General features: G+C 48.9%; 1 protein-coding gene and 1 pseudogene across 1 annotated transcript; one reads left to right on the top strand and one right to left on the bottom strand.

Annotated features, from left to right (window-relative positions):
* LOC135372710 (uncharacterized) overlaps positions 1 to 26,251 on the bottom strand; it is a 74,900-nt pseudogene that overhangs the window by 17,323 nt on the left and 31,326 nt on the right.
* Positions 21,692 to 24,607, top strand: LOC135372711 (uncharacterized). The gene is made up of 2 exons (XM_064606207.1): positions 21,692 to 21,880; positions 21,940 to 24,607. Coding segments are annotated over exons 1-2 (1,836 nt in total). The 5' UTR covers positions 21,692 to 21,879; the 3' UTR covers positions 23,775 to 24,607.

The raw sequence follows: 26,251 nt of genomic DNA, 5'->3' as shown, positions 1-26,251 counted from the left end.
ATATTTTTTTCGCTTGGGTCCGATGCGCGCGCGCGCGCGCGAAGGACATTTGGAAACTGCATAAGCGAACCCTTTGTTTTTGGTGCTTGTTTCGGCAATGAGCGGGTGGGCTCGTAGGGATATTTTCCTTCAGATAGACTTGTCTCATCAAGCACAACAGTTTACTTTTGGTTTTAATACGTGTGGCCTCGGAAAACATGATTTACGAGGTGACCCAGTTTCTCGTTACATCACCGTGACGCAACATTTTTTTTTTCGCTAGGGCCCGCCAGGATGGGTGGAAGTGCGTTTTTGATATTAAACAGATGGCACCGTCGTGTTGGGGCTTGTCTCAAGGTGACCCAATTTCTCGTTACATTACCTTGACGCAACTTCCCCGAGAATAAAACAAAGCTCACCATTCTATAGTATAAACTCATTTCGGCCATGAAGCGCATTTTGATATAAAACAGGCGGCCCCAACGTGTTGGAACATGCAACCGACTCAAGGTGACCCAATTTCTCGGAGAAGACCTATTTACATTACCTTGACGCAACATTTTCTTCGACGGTTCGACAAAGCTCACCATTGCGGCTGCGCGCGTTCTGATATTAAACAGATGGCCCCAACGCGGCCTCATCCTCGAGGTGCCACATGATTTACGACCGCGTGGAAACAAGCGAGCCCCGACGTGTTGGCGCATGTAGCGTGGATGCCGGTTTATAAGCCGCGCGATCGCCTCAGGGGGGGAACAGTCTGCTTTCACTCGCTTCACAAGTAAGTTATTCCCTCCTTTACTTGTTGCACGTTTCTTACTGATGCGCGTTTATTTTCAGTGCCTCGGTGTGTGTTCTGCTTTTTTGATCCTCACGATATTGAGGATGAATCGGACGACGACGACGATTCTCGGGACGGCGCACCTCCTACACTGTCTGCTCACGTGATGCGATCGCACCCCGACGTGGATACATCCTTCCTGCCCTTCTTCCAGACTGACGCCGCATTTAGAGGTATCGTCAAAAGATTCACGCTATTGGCATCTGTTCACGATCAGGGAGTAGAGGATTTGCGACAATATTTAATGAGTCACTTTCACGATATGCTCGCCATATTGAGAGCGCAAAGAATACCCTTTAGGTTTTGCATTTGTTCCGATGTTTTAATGGTGAAGGAAACTCGGGGGGAGATAACCGCGCACATAGCCCACTTTATGGCGTTTGCTCGCGAAGTCCACAGCGACGGAGCCGTCGCGAATACCCTAGTGGACGCGATTCAGGAGTCCACGGGACGCGTAGAAAATTATCAGCGGGAAGGGAGCGGGTTCGTGTCCACCGACGTCCAAAAGGTTCAAATATGCATTTCGGCGGTGAAAACTAAAAAATTCGGATGCAAAGGGGCACTTCCCGATCATTTGGCTAAACGCAGGAACGTGCTGACGAATATTCATTTACCGGCACATAAGGAGGGTGAGTGTTTTAAATACAATACGCTTGCCCTCCTGCACCCGCAGGAAAGTAATTCGTGGAAAGAATGTGAAAACTATGCCGTGGAGTACTGGTGGCCTAGTCGCTTCCCCGTTTCCTACTCTGATCTGGACGAATTCGAAGATAAAAACAAGATATCCGTGTACGTATACGAGTACGTCGATCAGGGAGTGCACGTGTCGCGATCCCCAAAACTCGAGTATGAAAAGAAAATTCACTTATTGGCTGTAGATGAACATTTTTTCGGAATCAAGTCTCTCGAGCGCTTACTGATGAGAGACAACAGGCGTTTCGTATGCGAGCGTTGCACGCGCTCTTTTAACAAGGAAGAGAGCATGGCGAAACATCGTCGCCTGTGCGCGGACGTAAACGAAATCATATTGGAATTTTGCGAACCGGGCAAAAACTTTGTAGAGTTTACTAAAATACAGTACAAGCAGCAGTACAACTACGTCGTCGCGTTGGACACGGAGAGCGTACTCGCGCCCAGCGGTGTTGGCATGCAGCGTCACGTCACCTCGAGCTTCTGTGCCGTGCTCGTGCGCACCCACGACTCGAAGGTGATGCGCATCAGGACGCACCACGGTGAAGATTCCGCGAGGCAGTGCGTCAGAGCTTTGATGGAAATGCGGGACGAGATGATCGCCCTGAACGCCTGCCCCGCGGAAATGGTGCTGAATGATGAGCAACGAGCGCGGCACAGAGCTGCCACCCACTGCGCGTACTGCGGGCGGGAGTTCGCGCAAGATCTATCCTGTGTCCGGCACCACGACCATTCCAAGCGTTGTACCGCTGGCGAGACAGATTACATCGCGACGCTGTGCAACCCCTGTAACTTGGCGTGCACGACGCGGGAAAAACTGCCCATCATGGTGCACAATCTGGCCTACGATTTGGCCGGACTACTGCGGGAATTTCACCTTCTCGAGTGGAAGCGAGCTCCCTTCATCGTGGCCAGTTCCATGGAAAAAATCCGATCGTTCGAAATTGGCACCTTCCTATTCAGAGATACCATGCAGTACCTAAATTCGTCGCTGGGAGAGCTCGTGGAAACCGTCAAATCCATGGGGGGCGCAGAGGCGTTCCAATGCCTGAAGCAGGTATTTGGAGACGACTACGAAATTTTGCTTCGTAAAGGTGTATTCCCGTACAGCCACGTTAGCTCGTTCGCGGTCTACGATTACTAATATGCTATACGATACTAATTGGCTCTGCCGGCAAAATCCGCCTTCCGAAACGATCTGACGGGGGAGGATATAAGCGACGAAGACTATCAGTACGCGCTGCACGTATTTGAACGTTTTGGATGCTCGAATCTGAGGGATTATAATGCATTGTACCTGAAAACGGATGCCCTGTTACATGCTGACGTAATGCAGCACTTCCGGCGCCTGTGCTACGACGCGCGCGGATTGGAATTGCTTCATTGTGTTTCGCTGGCATCCTATTCGTGGCAATGCGCTCTAAATTACACGCGGGCAAACTTGGAGCTGATCATCGCCGAGGACATGTACCGGACCATCGAATCGGGTGTTAGAGGTGGACTCTGTCAGGCGAGCAGGCGTCATTTACGGGCTAACAACCCGCTGTGCAGTGGCTACGATCCCGAAAAAGAGGAGGTGTACATATCGTACATAGATTGCAACAATCTTTACGGATTCAGTATGATAAAGCACCTCCCAGTCGGCGATTTCGAATGGGTCGAGGATTTTAGCTCCGTGGGTTTTATGCGTCATCCCACAGATTCGGACGTGGGATACGTGTACGTGTGCGATTTGGAGTATCCAAAATCTATCCACGCGCTGACGCGGTACTTCCCCCTGGCTCCCGAGAAGGCTGTCGTTCCGAAGGAATGGCTCTCGCCATTCCAGCGAGGGCTCCTCGAAGAGTTAATGTATCAGCCCGCGAACAGCAAAAAGCTGCTGCTCACGTGCAAGGACAAGGTCGAGTACGTCGTTCATTACGCGCTGCTCGCGCTCTATTGTAGACTGGGCATGCGGGTGACGAAAATTCACAGAATTCTAAAATTTTGTCAGGCACCATTCCTGCGTCCCTACATTGAGGACAATGTTGCCAGACGCGTCGCATCGAGCACGACGTTCGAGAAAAATTTCTATAAAATCTCAAATAATGCGGTCTTCGGGCGTACGTTGCTAAATAAATTTAATATGCGAGACATTCGAGTAGCCTTCGATGAGGAGACGGCGAGTCGCCTCGGGAGTCAGGCGGAATGCGTGCGAATGGAAATTTTGTCCCCCGATTGTGTCATGTACGAAATGCGCAAGAGAAAAGTGCGATGCGATTTCCCCCTGCAGATTGGCTTCACGATTTTAGAACTGAGTAAGTTAGCCATGTACTCGTTCTATTAGGAAACCCTGCTGAGCAAGCTCACTTGTCCGGTGATTACCTGCTACTTTGACACGGATTCTCTGATCCTCGGCCTATTCTGCAAGGACTACGAAGATCAGTTACGCGCGATCGCCGACGACCATTTAGACTTGTCTTCCTTCGATCGTGATCATCCACTGTACAGCGAGAGGAATCGCGGTAGACTTGGCGCGTTCAAAAGTGAAACGGGTAGCGTACCCATCGAGGAAGTAATATGCCTGAAAGCCAAAATGTATTCCATCAAATTAGCCGGGGGAAAACAAATTGCAAGAGCTAAAGGGGTCAAAAAGAACACTGTGCGCAAACACCTCCTCCATGACACGTACCGCGATACCCTATTCAAGCACGCCAGCGTATCGCACGAACAGGTGTCAATAGTGGGAAAGAAACAGTGCATGTACACCATCAGAAATGTGAAAAGAAGTCTGATGGCGTACGACGACGAACGATATCTCTACAATGACGTGGACTCCTACCCGTACGGAAGCTGCGAATATGGTAAGCTCGAGTGGATGACGTAGATAGCGAGATTTCACCTGGCGTTCTTTCCCCGCCGCCGCACAGATAATGCGGTGGATGAGTAGGAGTAGCGTCATTTGACCTGCGTCACTGGAAGGATGTGGTACCTCGTTCTCTTCTCGCTCGTCTCGTGCGCACTGGCGCTGGACGCCGGCAACTGTACGGCGAGCATCAAGCTGGAGAAGGATAAGCACACGTACGCGCACGAATGCCCCGGCGACATCTTGGCCATCAGAGAGTGGCACGTGGTACCTATGCGGTCCGGCATTAACCTGGACAGGAACGCTACTGGATCGTTGCGTACGTGCCTTCACTCGCTGGACGTGAGCGACAGCTACGAAGATATCCAGTGCACGCGGAAGTGCCAACTCACGGAGGACGAAATTTTTCTCAGCCGCTGTCCCGGAGACGTCTACATGATCCGTCACTTCCGTGGAACCATGCCCAGCATCAAGGGAATCAACCTCTCCAAAACTGCCATGCTTTTCCTCAAACATGTACTCAATAAACGTTGAAAGGTATTTTTTTCCTGTCTGTTCGATCTCATAGAGCTATCTGAGATAGGTTAGAACCATCTGAAGCCGCCGCCGCGCACCGTCTGGTGGCGGGCCAATCGGTAAGTTTGAACATCTGAGATAGGGCCGCAACGGGGTCGCCGCCGTCTGGTGGGTGCCGGTGAAGGCAGTGGCGGCCAATCAGAGGGGGCTGGGAGAGTGCGCGGACCGGCTTAGAATGGACCAATCAGATGGGTAAGTTTGGACATCTGAGATAAAGCCGCAGCGGGGTCGCTGCCGCCGCGCCTGGACCAATCAGCGGTCGCGCCGGGGCGTGCACCAATCAGCGTGAAGCCGGGGGGCGGGGTGGAGTCAAGTAATTAACATAAACGGGCGGGGGGCGGAGCTATGGTGAACCAATCAACGCGATCAGTAGCGGTGGCCAATCAACGGGCGCGGGGCGCGGAGCCAAGTAATTAGCATGAAGGGGTGGAGCTACGGTAAACCAATCAATGCTCAGTCAAGGCTTAGCATGAGCCAATCAGCGTGTGAAGTGGGGGCGGAGCCAATTAATTAGCATGAACGAGCTACGGTCAACCAATCAAAGATCAGTAGGCTTAGCATGGGCCAATCAACGTGTGAAGTGGGCGGAGGTAATGGCGGCCAATCAGATGGCTTTGGATTTGGCTTGTGTTGGCTTAGAACTGGATTGTGTTGGCTTAGAATCGGCCATCTTGGATTAGAAAAAAGATGCCGTTATAGCGCTCGGTTCTTGTGCCGCTCGGTTCTTATGCCGCTCGGTTCTTATGCCGCTCCAAAATTATGCAGTCTATCTCTATACTACTGCTGCATTCTCATTGGTCGTGTGCCCAGTCTTGTTTCAATTTTCCGATACTATGGGATCTATGGGGAGTTGCGGAGAGCTGGTACAACGCTCTGGTCCCACGAGAGGGGCAGGCTGACGTAACGAATTTCTTTCACGATTCTAAGAGAATGCGACGACTGATCACAGATGATATCAGCCTACAGTGAGTTAGATTGAATGGTGTTCAATCGAGAGCCGAAGAACGTCTCCGTCTTTACAGTGGTACATAAGATTAACTTTGGAGCCAATAATGGTAATGACGTCATCCAGACAGCAGCCTCATAACAGTGAGGTCACCATGACGCCATTGGATAAGATACCTAATCAGTGATGCGATGATACCGGTTAATTTGTGACATATCTTTGATAAGATTAACTAACAATAATGATGTCATGGTTGAAATAAGTAGTATAGACATAGACTGTATAATTTTCGAGCGGCATAAGAACCGAGCGGCATAAGAACCGAGCGGCATAAGAACCGAGCGGCACAAGAACCGAGCGCTATAACGGCCTCTTTTTTCTAATCCAAGATGGCCGATTCTAAGCCAACACAATCCAGTTCTAAGCCAACACAAGCCAAATCCAAAGCCATCTGATTGGCCGCCATTAGCTCCGCCCACTTCACACGTTGAATGGCCCATGCTAAGCCTACTGATCTTTGATTGGTTGACCGTAGCTCCTTCATGCTAATTAATTGGCTCCGCCCCCACTTCACACGCTGATTGGCTCATGCTAAGCCTTGACTGAGCATTGGTTGGTTTACCGTAGCTCCACCCCTTCATGCTAATTACTTGGCTCCGCGCGCCCCCGTTGATTGGCCACCGCTACTGATCGCGCGCGCGTTGATTGGTTCACCATAGCTCCGCCCCCACCCGTTTATGTTCATTACTTGACTCCACCCCGCCCCCCAGCGGGCTTCACGCTGATTGGCCGGCGCGACCGCTGATTGGTCCAGGCGCGGCGGCAGCGACCCCGCTGCGGCCCTATCTCAGATGTCCAAACTTACCCATCTGATTGGTCCATTCTAAGCCACTCTCCCAGCCCCCCCATCTGATTGGTCGCCGCCACTGCCTCCACCGGCACCCACCAGACGGCCCGTTGCGGCCCTATCTCAGATGTTCAAACTTATACCGATTGGCCCGCCACCAGACGGTGCGCGGCGGCGGCGGCGGCGGCTTCAGATGGTTCTAACCCAATGTCTCTATCTCATACATCCAAACTTACCTCGTGCCACCAGATGGCGCGACTCAGGTGCATCAACTCCACGCGGTTCCGCTTCGAGGCGTCACACGAGCGAGAGAACTTCGTCGAGATGTGCTGCCACATATTGCGCTCCCGTATCACCGCAAGCAAGTTGCGGGAAATCATACGCGAAATCTTGGACGAGTACCTGTCGGCTTACAGGGAGCAATCACTGCGCGAGCTTCAGGAACTATATCAGGAAGAAATAAGAGTCCTGGAGACGATCATCAATCGCTCTAGGAGCTATGGATGAAAATAAAGATGCATCACACCTCGGTACACAGTCTGCTCGAGTTATTCCACGATGCGCATGCAGTTCCAGCACCCTGCTCGAATTCTCATCTCCGGCGCGTCCATGTGTGGGAAGACGGTGCTCACGCAGAATATAATGAGACATCCCGAATTATTTAGCATTCCACCGCAGAAGATACTCTACGTACGAAAGTATGCAGCCGGCTGGGAAAAGGATTTCGACGGTGTGGAGTTTATGGACAGGATACCCGCAGATTGGGATGAGCGATATCCCACTCTCATAGTTATTGACGATCAAATCACGGAAAAGGGGGTTCTATCGGAGGTAGAGTCGCTGTTTGTACGTGGTAGCCACCATAAGAATGCGTCCGTGATCCTGATCACACAAGCCTTGTTCTATCACAATGCCGCTTTTCGAACGATATCGCTGAACGCCAGTTATATCGTATTGTTCCGGAACGCGCGGTCCGTACAACAGATCGAAACCTTCGGACGTCAGGTATTCGGGAAACAGGGGCTCTCCTATTTTCTCGACGCATATAACCAGGCGACGGAGAAGGCGCACGGTTATTTAGTTGTGGATCTGCACGCGCAAACACCTCCCTCTCGTAGCCTGCGAACGGGTATTTTACCGCACGACCGGCGGTTCCTGTTTACGCCCGCGAAATGACGGCCGATCTTAGAAGACATCTCACGCTCCTCAAAGTATTGGCCGCCAGCAAACCGACGCACCGCGCAGAGTTACTTAAAGAGCTCAGCTGCGACGACATTCGAATCCTTTCGGAAATCTGTCTGAACATTCTACGCGGAAATATCCCACTTTCGACGGAACTTCATAAAAACCTGAAGAAACACAAAACAATCCTCCGCTTCCTCGCCTACAAGTCACTTCATAAGTGCCCCCGGCAGTTGAAGAAATATATTAGGGGACAACGAGGTGGTCTCATTCCCATACTTCCACTGCTCCTCTCAGGGCTATCAAGTCTCGTGGCGGGAGTCGCCGGGCGAGCGATATCCAAAGCCATCGGTCATGGCTCATAGAATAGAAATAGGTGAAGTTCTGAAATCTAACGATTCGGACGATGTAAAAGTGGGCAAAATACTGGAAGCCCTCTATTACTTGCTGAAGCGAGCTCACTATCATCCTCCTCCTCCTCCTCCTCCTCCTCTGGAACCTGTCCATTCGGTGCCCGAACCAGAACCCAATCCATTCGATTTTAATCTTCTACCCTCCGGCGTTGATAAAGCACGCGCGAAATCTGTGCTAAAAGAATTGAAGAAAGTTTTCACCTGGCAGGCGGATAATGTGCTAGTATATAGAGGGAAGCGAATCAATCGCTCAAACATTGTGGCTCTCGTGAGCTACTTAGCACGTCGTAGCGCGCTCATCAAGAAACCCCGCTGGTACAAAAAAGTATCGAAAATTATAAGCGCTCTGAAAATACACCGCATTGCTCGCTGGAGCAAATATGGGGCCCTATAGAAAGATCAAGGAGAAAGGGTTAGGTGGAGTGGATCGGTACCGACGTTATCACAAGCTCACGCGCGCAGAAGCCGTGGAACAGCTGAAAAAAGAAGATGCTTACACCCTTCACAAGCCAGTGAAGAAAAAATTTAAGCGGCGCTCCATCATCGCAACTCACGTGCGGGATTTATATCAGGCAGACCTTCTGGATATGCGCAAATATCAGAAATTTAACAAGGGCTTCAGGTACATCCTAACGGTCATAGATACGCTATCGAGGTACCTGTACATGGTCCCCATTCGCACAAAGCGCCCGCAAGACGTAAAGAAAGCCTTCCAACGAGTTTTCCGTCACGGAATTCCGAAGAATTTGCTCACGGATCGCGGGAGCGAATTTTGGGGTTCCCCAGTTCGTCAGTACTTTCAGTCGCTGCTAAATCACTATAGCACACAAAGCGGAATGAAAGCGGCCTCCTGTGAACGCGTGCAGAGAACAATTAGGGAAAGAATAGCCAGGCATTTCACTAGTACGGGGAAGTTTAATTATATCAACGCGCTGCCGAAGATAGTGGCCGACTATAACGACTCGGTACACTCTGTCACGGGCGAAAAGCCGAAAAACGTGAACGCCGGAAATGAAGTAGCTCTGTTCAACAGATTGAATCGTAAGACGACCCCGCGCGAGAGCAAGTATAAATCAGGGGACCAGGTGCGGCTCGCGTTAGACCGCGGCGTGTTCGCCAAAGGCTACGATCAAAGGTGGACGGCCGAAGTGTTCGAGGTGTCGCGAACGAGAAAGACCGATCCGCCCGTAGTGTACGTGAAAGATTCGACGGGAAAAGAAATACTGGGATCATTCTACGAGCAGGAGCTGCAGCCAGTCCACCATCTTTCCTCGTACGATAAGCGACTCATATCCGCGGTGATTAGAAAGAAGAAAATTAACGGGGTATTGCACTACTTGGTTCGTTGGTTCGGATACGCCAAAGATCACGATTCTTGGGTGCCCGCCAACGATGTCAGAAAATGAATTTTACGTGTATCTGCTCTCGAACGCCAGCATGGACCTGTACCCATCCAACACGCTGAATGACTTCACGATCGCGTTAGATAAGCCGCTACACCTGGATGATTCGTACGTCGTCGGTCTAGAGGGATTTTCCATTCCCAACAGCTTCCTGAACGTGAACCAAGCGCCTGATAACCTGATAACGCTATCAACGGAGAAGTGGCAAACGAAACAGCTCACGTTCGAAGACACGGACACGCTACTGAATAAAATATTCCCCGAATATGGGATAGAGTGGACTTACGAGGAAGATCACTACTGCCCGTATTCACCAGTCCCTCTTAGCCACTGGTTTAGTGACGTCTGGTTTAAGTTGATCACGTGAATACTTTGTCCGCCAATCACGAACAACCACCCCACTGGTCTAACCCGGCTACCGTGAGGCCCATGGCGGCCTCCATGGTGTTTGTGTGCACAACGGATAGGCCTAATCTACGCTTCGCCGGAAATTTTTCGGCGAAATACAGGTAAGTTTTGACTTATAAAGCTACTAGAAGCGTTTGTAAGGCGAATGTTGTTGCACTCCAATCAATATTTGCCCTCAACGTCTCATTTCGTTCGCCGTTCACACGACGTAAACCCGGCGGCCTAGCGATGGTCTAACTCCCATGTATTTGCATAGGACTGATTTAAACTAGGGGTGGGGGTAGTTTAAAGCCGGTCTACCGCGGAGCAGCTGTGAATGAGCCTTTCGAGAAACAACCCAAAAATAGTTTTTGCTGGACGCTGTTTTCAAGTTTTCAATAGTTTTCAAGTCGAAATTGCGCAAATTAAGCAAAAAGAACGTTGTGAGGAACAGGTGAGCGAAGTAAGTGAAGTAATAAACCCGCCAGTGAGTTAAAAGTTAACGATCGATATGAAGTGAAATTTTGAAATCCGCTCTCCTAATTTAGGACCAACATCGTCAAATTTAGTGATGTCAACATTGGCAGCTAGACACAAGTCACTTTCCGATCCAAAGCTGACAGGAAGTCGTGTACAAACAGCTGTCACTTCCAGCAACAGAAACGACGCTGATTGTGCGTATTACTTTTAATACATCCCCTAGTGCCTCTGTTATGCATCACTAACAATAGTCCGTGCTGTGCTGCCGTTACTGGTTCTGACTGATACATTTAACGACTTGCTGCACACTACAGTGATCGCCGATACTTGTGAACGAGCTGTGTGTTCCTAGATTGCTGTTAAGTGTTTCCTGTTAAAAATGCATCCATCGTGTTTGTCTTCTAAACTAAACGGAGGTCAAAAGAGGGAGGGGAGGTTCCATGGAACTGTTATACCTCCATGTGCCTTACAGCTATACAGCGGAGTATGGTACATGTTACCCAGCATGTAAAGGCACAAATATCAAGCACGTAGCTCGCCTTTGAAATGCTATGAGTGACATTCCAAAATAGTAGCATTGAGAGGGTACCTGGAGTTATATGTTGGATGTCCCAGTGCATTAACAAGGTACAATATTTCAGATCCGACTCTGGAAAGGGCACCATATGGAGGAAGCTCTAGATCCCCTTGGAAGCTTGATTTGCTTGCCCAGAAAGATGCAAGCCCCATAGGAAAGCACTATTGTGTTCTGTCATTATGAAAGCACTAATGTTTTTTGGAAATCACTATGAGCATGTTTATTGGCGCAATTTTGTGCTGGTGAGATCTGGCTATGCTTATCGGCTTCAATGCAGAGTGCTGCTGTATATGTCGACTGGGAGAAATTTTGACAAAAAAGCGTGTATTTAGGATATCAGACTTGGTTATTCGATAAAAGTACAGGTAGAAATATCCCACAGAGGCATAGAAGGAAATATTGTGAGCCGTGTTTTGTGTCGACGAATTTGTATGGACAAATAAGAGCCTTCACGTGGGATATATACACAGCACTAGAGTGTCAAACAGCCCATGTAGTCATGATGTCGATACCACTGTGAGGTGTGTGCAGATGCTGCGTGCAAAATTGTGAGCAGGTTTCACCTTGCCGGTTCAGGAGAAAATGCACAGAGAAGTGAAGGTCTCAAAATTTTATAAGGACGCACATGTAAGTACATGTGTAGCTAAAATGTGTGCTCTACCGCTTCCAGCACACCACACCAGAAGGGGAGGGCAAATATGCCAACAACAAACATTTCTGCAATGATGATGTACCGTAATATTAGAAAATATTCAAGGTGACAGCTGCTTGCTTTTATGCTCAAATTTATCATCTGCTAACAGTAGATGTGGCTTTGTAGACTGCCACCGCAAGACACAAAACACAAGAAACCTGGCTGCAGACTTTATCAAAGCAACATATTTCTGGGATGCGATTACTGCCAATACAAGCCCATGACCATGATTCACTCAGTGTTTCCCTTCATTGTGTGAGCAGCACTGTGTATGCCCAACACTTTGTTTCTTTTCTTCCAAATTATCTGTTATGGGCACAGCAGTGCCTGTACCTCATGCTTTCGAGTTGTTTCTTTGCATTAAATCAATAAAACTTGTTACGCATTTCCACAAGGATTATTATTATTAAGGATATCAACTATTAGTTGTGGAGTACAGATGTGTGTCCCATGCCAAATGCTATGGAAAAAAGAAATATTTCCTACATTGTGCGTGGAGACACAACTCCAATGCATTGATAGTGCAACAGAGCGGAATTTTATTGGGCAGTTTAGCATGAAAAGCAGAAGCACTAGCTGACACTCTTACTGGCACAGGAAGTACCAACACGGAACAGTTGAAATTACTGCTGTACATTGGACATGAAGAGTGATTGAATACCGGAAATGCTGTCTGTTACACATAATGAACAAATAGAGATCATGAAAAAGGGAACTGTGATGGAAGGACATGTAGGGTGTGTCTGAGCCGGTGCAAAGAGAACCAGTAACAAAATTACCAGTACCTTGAAATATATGTAGATCACAGGGACCTGTTGTTATTGGTAATGCTGTTTTTCCACCTTGTACTGCAGCGCACAAGTACATCGATCTGTCTGAAACGCAGCTATGTTGAGGACAGTCACCACGTGGCAGATTGACATTTGTATCGTTTGTGCTAAATCGTGGGTATCATTATGATGTGACTGCAGATGTATGACAGATCATGTGATCTGAGAACACAGGCATGCTCATTCTTTGCAAGATTTCCTGGCAAATCTCACATGCTATGCATTGTTGACAGCTGTCATGAGATTGATGTCATGACATGGTGGCGACACGGATGTCAACGACACTCCAGCTTTACACTGGTGTGATCTGTGCACTTGTTGTGTAGTCTCATATGCTGCAAGGCAAATCTTAAGAATAGAAAAACACGTCCCTGTGTAATCAGGTCACAAGATTTCTTCTATACATCTGCATTCACATACACATTGCAACCATGCCTCTGTTTATCATGAATGCCCAAATGCCTGTAATTTCGTTCTGTTGTGTCTGTCTTCAATGTGTTCTGAATAGCGGTGTGGTAATACTGCATGAACCAAACCAATGGCCACTTCTAATATACACTTCACTTCACTGTGCTTTCAATTATGTTGCAACTTCGTTCCCCTTACACCAGTACATGTACGTGCTAAGTGCCCACGGTTCTTCCTTTTTGACATGTCCTGTATATTACCTGATAGGAACAGGTACTCCCATTTCGTACTAGCTCACCTCTGCCTTGACTCACACTCCACCCCTAAATGCACACCAGTGAATGAAGGATGAACGCAATATGGGCATACTACCGTCACAAAATTCTCATGTGATTAAGAGTGTTGTTATCAGCATCATTACAAATGATTCTAATGTGCATGAATCTGTCACTCAAAAGCCCACAGGAAAGAGTGCCTAGATGCTGTTACAATGCAAGCCACCACGGCACTCATTTACATTTGGAAAAATTGAAGCTTCCTTCCTTCACATCATCACCAGGAGGATATGTAGCGCCTCAAGCATACTAGTAACATATGATACACCTTTTTACTTAGTTTGTTTCAGGAACGCAGTTCTTTAATGCAATACGTGAAGAAAACTAATTGTCGTACGGATATGTGGCTGGAACGTGACTAACCCTGCTTAAATGCATGAAAAACATGTCATTGTAAGAGTAGAAACCATTGCTTCAGGAATATTGTGGTTGTGTGTGCGGAATTTTTCCTTTCTTCTAAAGAAGAGTTTCGCACTACCTCTACCTCTGTTTCTTTTTGTAACCCTGCCCCCTCCCACTTTTTTTTTGTAATGCACCCATATGGGTACATAAAGTTCAATAAAGTGTATTGAAATAACTATATGCCCTTGATGTGTGCCAACATAGATGTGTTTGCCCAAAATCTGTGAAACTGTTGTTGCTGTTGGGTGCTGTTAACTTGCAACCATCCCCCCCTCACCATACGTCACCTATTAATTTCCAGAATAGACCAGCTGAAGACATCGCATGTTCATCACTGGCTATTGAAGTTAGGTGGTCAGCCATGCAAAAACATCTATGTTATTTTTCTGCATATTAAGCAATGTCCCACATTTCTGCTCCCAGACTTTCTCCTTGACGATGCAGTACACCGCGTTCACAAAACTAATATACTGTCTGGTTGTATAGCTTTGTGCTGATATAGCTGAATGAATATGTCTGCTTTTGCAAAGTTACAACTGCCAAAGTGTCTCAAAAGATAACAGAAAATGTGGAAGAAAGATATACAATCCTGTATTTCCTAAACAGTAATAGCAGCACATTGTAGATAAGATGCATCTGATTTCAAGTTTCATTCTTTTCTTTATATGAGGTTATTTGCATTGCATTCATTTGTCCATTGCAGCCTTCCACTTACTATCCAATACATATCAATACAGAAAGCTAGCAGACAATGATCAGTGCTGCTGTTTGCTTTGATATTCCACGGTGTTGTTTCTCAAGAAATAGCACAATCTCTCAGCACACAGTTGTGCTGTTTATAACTGCGTAACTACGCAGTGCACAAATGAGTGGGGCACATGCACAAATTTTTCAGAGCTTTACCATCTGTATTTCAGGTTGTCTGCAATACAGGACAGTGTAGAAAACTGGGAACAGTCAGAGAACTATAGCATGACTTAAAAGCTAAAAAAGAAAATTCTCAAGAACGCTGTATAGAGCTGCTGATGTAATCGTGCAATACCTTAATTTGCACAATTGGACTGTGGCAGTTCTCAGAGCAGCCTTGCCAAAGGAGAAGCAGAGGTCACACGGGCCTCTCGTGTGATTTTACTGTCAAAGTTCAGCTATCTGTGTCAAAGTGAAGTGGTAACTGCAACTGCATCACCATAGAAATTCTTCCTGAACAAAAAGCCTAAATTGAAAGCCTCAGCTGGCATAAGCTGTGGTGAGTTTTTAGGCATTGGTGGTGGCGATTGTTTGGCATGTAATGGTGCAATGATAATGGAAGTGAGGTTGTTTACAATGCCAGTATGAAGTCAAGAGAGGAGCTCATAAAGAATGAGCGCAGAAGAATACACAAGTCCCTGACCAGGTATGTAAAAGTGTTTCCTCAATAATATATGACTCTGAACAAGCAAGCACAATGCAAATAGCTGTACGGATTGGCTTGTAGCAGATGTTGCAGCTGTTGTTGTATGTGTTTGCCTTTGTCCATTGTATGTTTGCTCCACCCTTGAAACACCATTATTGAGACAAATAAAACCTTCTGTAGAGATATTTTATCCATTTAACAGCAAAGAGAAGATTGTTTTTGTTTTGTGTATGGTGGTCTCAATAAACAACAAATTCTGAATGGCTCGAATCTATTGTAACGACACTAAAGTGTGCCCTTTTATTTTTGCAGATATGGCATCTGTGATGTCAAGTGTGCTCAATATATGACAGTAGGCCAAGTGTGTACATTCCCATTATATTAAGTTCCAGCAAGTGACAGTCACAGCACAGCCAGTCTTTGTTAGCTGAACAGAATAAATCAATTCAGTGCTTGATGATTTGTACAGGAATATTACATGCAGAGATACGCAGATAAAGGAGGTCACAATTAACCATAGCACCGCACTGATAGAACGACAGGAGGTCACGACACTGGCAACTTCCACACAACTCACAGGCAGGGGCAGCCTGGGTAACACAACAAAAACAGCGCTAACACAAACACACACACACAGGTCGCGGATGTAAACAGGACTGCACCGTTCGTTTTCCGTCGTGCGCCAGAACAAACGCTGCCAGCGAAGCGATGCTTTAATGCGTTGCAGATTTGTGACACCTTGTAAAGTACTACGTCAATTCCTTGAAACCATAACACTATAAAAGTTATGCGTGTGGGAGTCCGATGCAGGATATGGCCACCCTTGCATCAATGGTATTGCTCTTTACTTACAGGCAGCCTACCGTGATGATGCGCCTGCACACACGCTACGCACATGACACCAGGCTTGAAAGCGTAAAAACACGCTGCTGACATGCCCCAGCGATCGAAAGGCTATCTTGATCGTTGCAATTCACCACACAGGCCGCACAACAAACGATAAACAAGCGATGGTCCATGGAGGTGCAGTTATTATACGCAACCACAATCGACGACCGAACACTGACAAAAGTACAACGATCGCCTCCACGAGAATACGTACTCCTGCCTCTTCAATAACTTGCCAAACGCGCTCTTTGTACATTGTTTTAGCGATCATATTAACAAACACAAAGGCAGGCTTAACCGCCGGCTACCCACACACCATCACGCAACCACCTGTAGCAGCGCCGCCTGAACTTTTCTTTATCAACCTCACAGCAAAAAGAAAAACAAAACAAAAACCGGACATCTTTCTCTTCGCAGCCCTTCCGTCGTCTGCTAATTTCTCCCTCCCCTCAACCATCCCGTGACAATGTGAATAATGCGCATGCGTTGTGGTCAAAGAGGCTTCAGAGCCGGAGAGATCACGTGATCAACTTAAACCAGGCGCCGCTAAACCAGTGGCTAAGTGTGACTGGTGAATACGGGCATACGTGTTTAAGCTACCGTCGCGCGTGCGCTCGGCGAAACTAATCGACAGACCGCTGCATCTCGCCTTTGGAATCGTCGACATCGATGGAGATCACCGGGAGGGCGGTAAAGTACGCGCCGTCCCAAACGTGTTACCGCTCGCGGAGGAAAGAGCCGTTATGATGCGAGTTCGCCGGGTGATAGTGATCAATAACGATCTAATTTTAGAACCCCGATCGCTCATTACCGACACATTCAACGAATTCTTCAGAGCGACGAACGATACAGAATCACGGGTGGAATACAAAGACAACACTTACTCGCTCTCTCTCCCGACGAATTTCAACTTGTCGACCGAGTTCCTGGACCTCATTCAGGTGAAGCACATCCACGTTGAAGGATCCCGAAAGCACATCACGTGTAATCCCATAGTGAAGACGTACCGCATCCACATAAACACTCGAGAGACGGAAAGTCGGCGCATTTCACTTCCACCGAATTACTACGAAACACCCGAAGCTCTCGTGAGCGCCATCCATGAGCGTCTGCAGCCGGAGGCTTCCCTCACGTACGATGCATGGGCGAGGAAGTGTTCGTTGAGCTTGCGGGAAAACGTGTCGCTTACATTATCCGATTACTTTGCGTACCTACTGGGTTTCGGCGCGAAAACCGTATTTACGGAAAACGATACGGGCGTCGACGAAGTGACCATAGATCTTCCCATTAACTGTATTATGATATACACGGATCTCGTCACGCCCTCCGTAGTGGGAAACAGGCGGCATCCGATACTGAAATTAATTCCATTCGTATACGATAGAACGAAAGAACAACTGAGTTTCAGCTTTATACCCGTTCAGTATTTTAAGTTAGTGCAGCGCGAAATTTCCTCAATCACCGTCTCCATACGCGACGACACCGGTCGCAAGCTACCGCTACAAAATCGCGGTAGATCGACGCTGACGCTGCACTTTAAGCATGTACACTAAAGCGGTACCAATCTACGGATTTGGCGTTCCGACGGTATACAGGTCGCACCTGTACCAGAGGGGAGGCAATTTCTTTTCTCAGCTCGGGCGTTTCGCTATTCCACTCTTTAAACGCGTATCGCCCTACTTAAAAAAGACGGCTGTTGCGGCCGCTAAGCGCGTGGCCAAAAATCTGTCGGAGGGAGACTCTTTCCGAAGTGCGCTTAAAAGATCGGCGAAAGATACGGGTCGTGAAATTCTCCGCGACCTCGGAGGGGCTGGCGGGCGAAGAAAGAGGAGAAAACCGGACGTCTTCGACGGCATAAATCACGCTGGTTGCGCGGCCACAATTTAGTTGCGAGATGGACACGATTAACGTCGTACATCCCGACACTCCTCTGTTGGATAAGTCGGAAACGCAGTTATTTTCCGTGCCGGGAACGCAGTGGCATATACTGAAGGGGGAATATGAGGTATTCTACCCGGTCGCTGACATATCCTCCGTCATAGAGTTCCAGCTTTCGAATTTGGGGCACCACTATCTCGATTTGAACTCCGCGTACATAGTGACGAAAGTCCGCATCGTACGTGACGATGGTTCGCTACCGGAAACACAGGCTGGCGATCGGACGACCTACGACGAGGTCTACCCCGTCAACGCGTTCGCCAGCTCGCTTTTCAAGAACGTAGCCGTCTTCTTGAATCAGACCCTGATTACGAATAATGATTTGTATAGCTATAGAAGCTACTTGGATATTTTGCTTCACGCCAGCACCACGGAGCAAAATACCGTGCATAAAGCAGGTCTGTACACGCAAGAAGAAGCGCGTCAAACGGAAAACAACATTCGCGCTCGTGGACCGGCCGAACGATACAACCTCACACGTGGCGGCAAGACCATCGACCTGGTTTCCAAGATCAACTCGGACATTTTCCTGCAGCCTAAGCTACTCATATCGGGAGTGGAAATTAGGCTTGTTTTTTATCAAGGCTCCGACGCGTTCCGCATTATGAAGACCGATCAGGAGCAGCACACGCATAGAGTGGAAATCATGAGTGCCACTTTGTACATAAAGAAAATCACCGTGTCTCCCAGCCTATTCCTCGGACACGAAACGGAATTGCAGAAGCGCAAGGCTCTCTACACACTGGCCGGAAGTGAATCGCGTATTCGTTCGCTACCAGTTGGCAACCTGGATGCATGCCTGGAAGATTTATTTCCTGAGAAGATACCGTCTAAGGTGGTGGTCGCATTCGTGCCCACCCTAGCCTACCAGGGAGCATTCAATCGGGACCCGTACCGATTCGTGAACTGCGACATTGAGTCGGCGACGCTCACCGTGAACGGGACGCAGCGAATAGACACGTTCGACTTCAGCAATAACCTGAACCACCGAAGCTACTTCAACCTCTTGGAGCAGCTGTGTGAGAAGCACGTCTCCTACGAATACGACCACTACGTTGGAAACAAGTTCCTACTGTACTACGACCTGGATCCGGATCAATCCTCCGTCCACCTGTCACCGATCAGGCGTGGAAACGTTCGTCTGCAACTCAAGTTCCGACGTGCCTTGGCCGAACCCACGACCGTATTGATACTGTCCGAGAGTGTGCGAATTATGTCCATCGATAAGAACAGGAACGTCACACTGGATTAGCGATGTTCGAGCAAGATATCGAGAGACTCCTGAAGTACAACGATTACACTTCGGCACTCTTCCGCGGTGTATACGCTCGAGACGATCGTCTGCCCGCACTGGATAGACCGGGTATGATCGTGGTGAACACCGATCGGCGACAGCAAGCTGGGGAGCACTGGATTTTGTACGCGAAAATGAAGGATGACCTCATCTACTTTGATTCCTTCGGATTGCCGCCCATCGAACCCGAGCTGAAACGCCTCACCGTCGACGAATATAATGATGTCTGTATCCAAAGCCTGTATTCTCCAATGTGTGGTGTGTACTGTTGTATCGCGGCGACATTGTTGGCGAAAGGGAAATCACTGAAGAGCATTGTATCCCTGTTTTCCGATAATCTCGCCGCTAATGACCTAAAATCAATAAAGCTGCTAGAAAAGTTGTTTGTCGCTTAAAAACGCCTGGCGTCCTTTATTCTCCCCCACGCGAACGCATAGAACACACTGTTTTTACCGTCGTGTTTTATTAACTTTTTGTTTACATGGCGCGTCGCTGGCCTCGACCAGCGACGGCAAATGGTTGCTGTTGGTCGTTCGTTTGCGGTGTGATAGACAGCAACCCACGTCCGCGACCCCTTCCGCGCTGCTCTTCAAAATAGCTAGGTGGAGACGGTTGTGGTTCACTATAGGGAGGTGGTAATGGAGCCTCCTGGCCTCCCACCACAAGAACACGGATATGCGACCCTTCCGGCAAACGGTGACCACAGGTTGGGCATTGCATCTGAAATATGCGCGCAAGTCTATAGCTATTGGAGTGAAAATAAGTTGGTACTCACTGTTGCTCTTTCGGTGGTGAGACTGCGGCGGGTAACGCGAACCACCCCCACCGAGTATAAAGATTTACAACTTCGCGAGGGGAATTTTCTTTTTTCTTCTTTTTCTTCCGGATAAAGCGCGTCGTTTCACTTAGCGTGAACCCCTCCTCAACAGACAACTACGATTTATAGGCATTGGCTGGAAGCGTTTATTAAGCGGTAGATGATAGCGCGAAAGAAAAAAAAAAAAAACATACATGGCTTCGAAGCGGTGCTCCTCATATGCGGCGTGAGCAAAGCTGTTGGCTGTGATGGCACTCAGTAGAACAAAGAGGAAGGCGTAGAAGCGATGTTATGACCGGTCTATAGTCCAGCTATGGTTGAGCACAGAAGAAGAAGGTAGCACGTGCACTTGATGGCTCAGCTGTCGGGCGGTGTTGGTGGCAGCATCGGCGAGAGCGCATTCAAATCAATGCATATATATTCCGGCTCCGGCGAGGGCTGCAGTGGTGGCTGTGGTGGTGGTGATGTTGCGTCCCGTACCTTAGGTCCGATGACCAAAACGCGGAAGTGCGATCCTTCCGGTAAAGGCCGAGAGCAGGTTGGACAGTTCATCTGAAACACGTGAAAAAAAGCTATACCCATTGAATGACGTGTAATCTATTCAGTACTTACGATTTCAGTCTGGGGTGGTTGCAATCGGGTGAGCAGTGGATGAGGTCTGGGCTCACGAGATCGTTTTTGTAGGCAACCCCTCCTTTCCACGCTCGCGCAACCTTGTTTCGTCTGAATGCGCAAACTTGTTTTGAACACGCTGAACGCACAAAGTTCGTGATGGTTGTTTATGTGGTGCCGTGATATAAAAATGTGGATCGTCTGCCGGCCTTCTAGGTTTTGAAACCGAAATCTGTTTACACCGTCTTGACAACATTTTCTGCGACTGAGCTCGCCACGGAGTTTGGTCGTGAAGTACGTTTTGATATTGGACAGGTGGCCCCATGGCGACCCAGTTCCTCGGAGAAACCTTGAAATATTTTTTTTTCGCTTGGGTCCGATGCGCGCGCGCGCGAAGGACATTTGGAAACTGCATAAGCGAACCCTTTGTTTTTGGCGCTTGTTTCGGCAATGAGCGGGTGGGCTCGTAGGGATATTTTCCTTCAGATAGACTTGTCTCATCAAGCACAACAGTTTACTTTTGGTTTTAATACGTGTGGCCTCGGAAAACATGATTTACGAGGTGACCCAGTTTCTCGTTACATCACCTTGACGCAACATTTTTTTCGCTAGGGCCCGCCAGGATGGGTGGAAGTGCGTTTTTGATATTAAACAGATGGCACCGTCGTGTTGGGGCTTGTCTCAAGGTGACCCAATTTCTCGTTACATTACCTTGACGCAACTTCCCCGAGAATAAAACAAAGCTCACCATTCTATAGTATAAACTCATTTCGGCCATGAAGCGCATTTTGATATAAAACAGGCGACCCCAACGTGTTGGAACATGCAACCGACTCAAGGTGACCCAATTTCTCGGAGAAGACCTATTTACATTACCTTGACGCAACATTTTCTTCGACGGTGAATGCTCACCATTGCGGCCGCGCGCGCGTTCTGATATTAAACAGATGGCCCCCAACGCGGCCTCATCCTCGAGGTGCCACATGATTTACGACCGCGTGGAAACAAGCGAGCCCCGACGTGTTGGCGCATGTAGCGTGGATGCCGGTTTATAAGCCGCGCGATCGCCTCAGGGGGGGAACAGTCTGCTTTCACTCGCTTCACAAGTAAGTTATTCCCTCCTTTACTTGTTGCACGTTTCTTACTGATGCGCGTTTATTTTCAGTGCCTCGGTGTGTGTTCTGCTTTTTTGATCCTCACGATATCGAGGATGAATCGGACGACGACGACGATTCTCGGGACGGCGCACCTCCTACACTGCCTGCTCACGTGATGCGATCTCACCCCGACGTGGATACATCCTTCCTGCCCTTCTTCCAGACTGACGCCGCATTTAGAGGTATCGTCAAAAGATTCACGCTATTGGCATCTGTTCACGATCAGGGAGTAGAGGATTTGCGACAATATTTAATGAGTCACTTTCACGATATGCTCGCCATATTGAGAGCGCAAAGAATACCCTTTAGGTTTTGCATTTGTTCCGATGTTTTAATGGTGAGGGAAACTCGGGGGGAGATAACCGCGCACATAGCCCACTTTATGGCGTTTGCTCGCGAAGTCCACAGCGATGGAGCCGTCGCGAATACCCTAATGGACGCGATTCAGGAGTCCATGGGACGCGTAGAAAATTATCAGCGGGAAGGGAGCGGGTTCGTGTCCACCGACGTCCAAAAGGTTCAAATATGCATTTCCGCGGTGAAAACTAAAAAATTCGGATGCAAAGGGGCACTTCCCGATCATTTGGCTAAACGCAGGAACGTGCTGACGAATATTCATTTACCAGCACATAAGGAGGGTGAGTGTTTTAAATACAATACGCTTGCCCTCCTGCACCCGCAGGAAAGTAATTCGTGGAAAAAATGTGAAAACTATGCCGCGGAGTACTGGTGGCCTAGTCGCTTCCCCGTTTCCTACTCTGATCTGGACGAATTCGAAGATAAAAACAAGATATCCGTGTACGTATACGAGTACGTCGATCAGGGAGTGCACGTGTCGCGATCCCCAAAACTCGAGTATGAAAAGAAAATTCACTTATTGGCTGTAGATGAACATTTTTTCGGAATCAAGTCTCTCGAGCGCTTACTGATGAGAGACAACAGGCGTTTCGTATGCGAGCGTTGCACGCGCTCTTTTAACAAGGAAGAGAGCATGGCGAAACATCGTCGCCTGTGCGCGGACGTAAACGAAATCATATTGGAATTTTGCGAACCGGGCAAAAACTTTGTAGAGTTTACTAAAATACAGTACAAGCAGCAGTACAACTACGTCGTCGCGTTGGACACGGAGAGCGTACTCGCGCCCAGCGGTGTTGGCATGCAGCGTCACGTCACCTCGAGCTTCTGTGCCGTGCTCGTGCGCACCCACGACTCGAAGGTGATGCGCATCAGGACGCACCACGGTGAAGATTCCGCGAGGCAGTGCGTCAGAGCTTTGATGGAAATGCGGGACGAGATGATCGCCCTGAACGCCTGCCCCGCGGAAATGGTGCTGAATGATGAGCAACGAGCGCGGCACAGAGCTGCCACCCACTGCGCGTACTGCGGGCGGGAGTTCGCGCAAGATCTATCCTGTGTCCGGCACCACGACCATTCCAAGCGTTGTACCGCTGGCGAGACAGATTACATCGCGACGCTGTGCAACCCCTGTAACTTGGCGTGCACGACGCGGGAAAAACTGCCCATCATGGTGCACAATCTGGCCTACGATTTGGCCGGACTACTGCGGGAATTTCACCTTCTCGAGTGGAAGCGAGCTCCCTTCATCGTGGCCAGTTCCATGGAAAAAATCCGATCGTTCGAAATTGGCACCTTCCTATTCAGAGATACCATGCAGTACCTAAATTCGTCGCTGGGAGAGCTCGTGGAAACCGTCAAATCCATGGGGGGCGCAGAGGCGTTCCAATGCCTGAAGCAGGTATTTGGAGACGACTACGAAATTTTGCTTCGTAAAGGTGTATTCCCGTACAGCCACGTTAGCTCGTTCGCGGTCTACGATTACTAATATGCTATACGATACTAATTGGCTCTGCCGGCAAAATCCGCCTTCCGAAACGATCTGACGGGGGAGGATATAAGCGACGAAGACTATCAGTACGCGCTGCACGTATTTGAACGTTTTGGATGCTCGAATCTGAGGGATTATAATGCATTGTACCTGAAAACGGATGCCCTGTTACATGCTGACGTAATGCAGCACTTCCGGCGCCTGTGCTACGACGCGCGCGGATTGGAATTGCTTCATTGTGTTTCGCTGGCATCCTATTCGTGGCAATGCGCTCTAAATTACACGCGGGCAAACTTGGAGCTGATCATCGCCGAGGACATGTACCGGACCATCGAATCGGGTGTTAGAGGTGGACTCTGTCAGGCGAGCAGGCGTCATTTACGGGCTAACAACCCGCTGTGCAGTGGCTACGATCCCGAAAAAGAGGAGGTGTACATATCGTACATAGATTGCAACAATCTTTACGGATTCAGTATGATAAAGCACCTCCCAGTCGGCGATTTCGAATGGGTCGAGGATTTTAGCTCCGTGGGTTTTATGCGTCATCCCACAGATTCGGACGTGGGATACGTGTACGTGTGCGATTTGGAGTATCCAAAATCTATCCACGCGCTGACGCGGTACTTCCCCCTGGCTCCCGAGAAGGCTGTCGTTCCGAAGGAATGGCTCTCGCCATTCCAGCGAGGGCTCCTCGAAGAGTTAATGTATCAGCCCGCGAACAGCAAAAAGCTGCTGCTCACGTGCAAGGACAAGGTCGAGTACGTCGTTCATTACGCGCTGCTCGCGCTCTATTGTAGACTGGGCATGCGGGTGACGAAAATTCACAGAATTCTAAAATTTTGTCAGGCACCATTCCTGCGTCCCTACATTGAGGACAATGTTGCCAGACGCGTCGCATCGAGCACGACGTTCGAGAAAAATTTCTATAAAATCTCAAATAATGCGGTCTTCGGGCGTACGTTGCTAAATAAATTTAATATGCGAGACATTCGAGTAGCCTTCGATGAGGAGACGGCGAGTCGCCTCGGGAGTCAGGCGGAATGCGTGCGAATGGAAATTTTGTCCCCCGATTGTGTCATGTACGAAATGCGCAAGAGAAAAGTGCGATGCGATTTCCCCCTGCAGATTGGCTTCACGATTTTAGAACTGAGTAAGTTAGCCATGTACTCGTTCTATTAGGAAACCCTGCTGAGCAAGCTCACTTGTCCGGTGATTACCTGCTACTTTGACACGGATTCTCTGATCCTCGGCCTATTCTGCAAGGACTACGAAGATCAGTTACGCGCGATCGCCGACGACCATTTAGACTTGTCTTCCTTCGATCGTGATCATCCACTGTACAGCGAGAGGAATCGCGGTAGACTTGGCGCGTTCAAAAGTGAAACGGGTAGCGTACCCATCGAGGAAGTAATATGCCTGAAAGCCAAAATGTATCCCATCAAATTAGCCGGGGGAAAACAAATTGCAAGAGCTAAAGGGGTCAAAAAGAACACTGTGCGCAAACACCTCCTCCATGACACGTACCGCGATACCCTATTCAAGCACGCCAGCGTATCGCACGAACAGGTGTCAATAGTGGGAAAGAAACAGTGCATGTACACCATCAGAAATGTGAAAAGAAGTCTGATGGCGTACGACGACGAACGATATCTCTACAATGACGTGGACTCCTACCCGTACGGAAGCTGCGAATATGGTAAGCTCGAGTGGATGACGTAGATAGCGAGATTTCACCTGGCGTTCTTTCCCCGCCGCCGCACAGATAATGCGGTGGATGAGTAGGAGTAGCGTCATTTGACCTGCGTCACTGGAAGGATGTGGTACCTCGTTCTCTTCTCGCTCGTCTCGTGCGCACTGGCGCTGGACGCCGGCAACTGTACGGCGAGCATCAAGCTGGAGAAGGATAAGCACACGTACGCGCACGAATGCCCCGGCGACATCTTGGCCATCAGAGAGTGGCACGTGGTACCTATGCGGTCCGGCATTAACCTGGACAGGAACGCTACTGGATCGTTGCGTACGTGCCTTCACTCGCTGGACGTGAGCGACAGCTACGAAGATATCCAGTGCACGCGGAAGTGCCAACTCACGGAGGACGAAATTTTTCTCAGCCGCTGTCCCGGAGACGTCTACATGATCCGTCACTTCCGTGGAACCATGCCCAGCATCAAGGGAATCAACCTCTCCAAAACTGCCATGCTTTTCCTCAAACATGTACTCAATAAACGTTGAAAGGTATTTTTTTCCTGTCTGTTCGATCTCATAGAGCTATCTGAGATAGGTTAGAACCATCTGAAGCCGCCGCCGCGCACCGTCTGGTGGCGGGCCAATCGGTAAGTTTGAACATCTGAGATAGGGCCGCAACGGGGTCGCCGCCGTCTGGTGGGTGCCGGTGAAGGCAGTGGCGGCCAATCAGAGGGGGCTGGGAGAGTGCGCGGACCGGCTTAGAATGGACCAATCAGATGGGTAAGTTT

Source organism: Ornithodoros turicata, unplaced genomic scaffold (assembly GCF_037126465.1).
Source record: "Ornithodoros turicata isolate Travis unplaced genomic scaffold, ASM3712646v1 Chromosome161, whole genome shotgun sequence".
In the NCBI taxonomy this organism is placed as follows: domain Eukaryota; kingdom Metazoa; phylum Arthropoda; class Arachnida; order Ixodida; family Argasidae; genus Ornithodoros; species Ornithodoros turicata.
The sequence above is the reverse complement of the archived record's forward strand: the minus strand, read 5'-3'. Positions and strand labels throughout refer to the sequence as shown.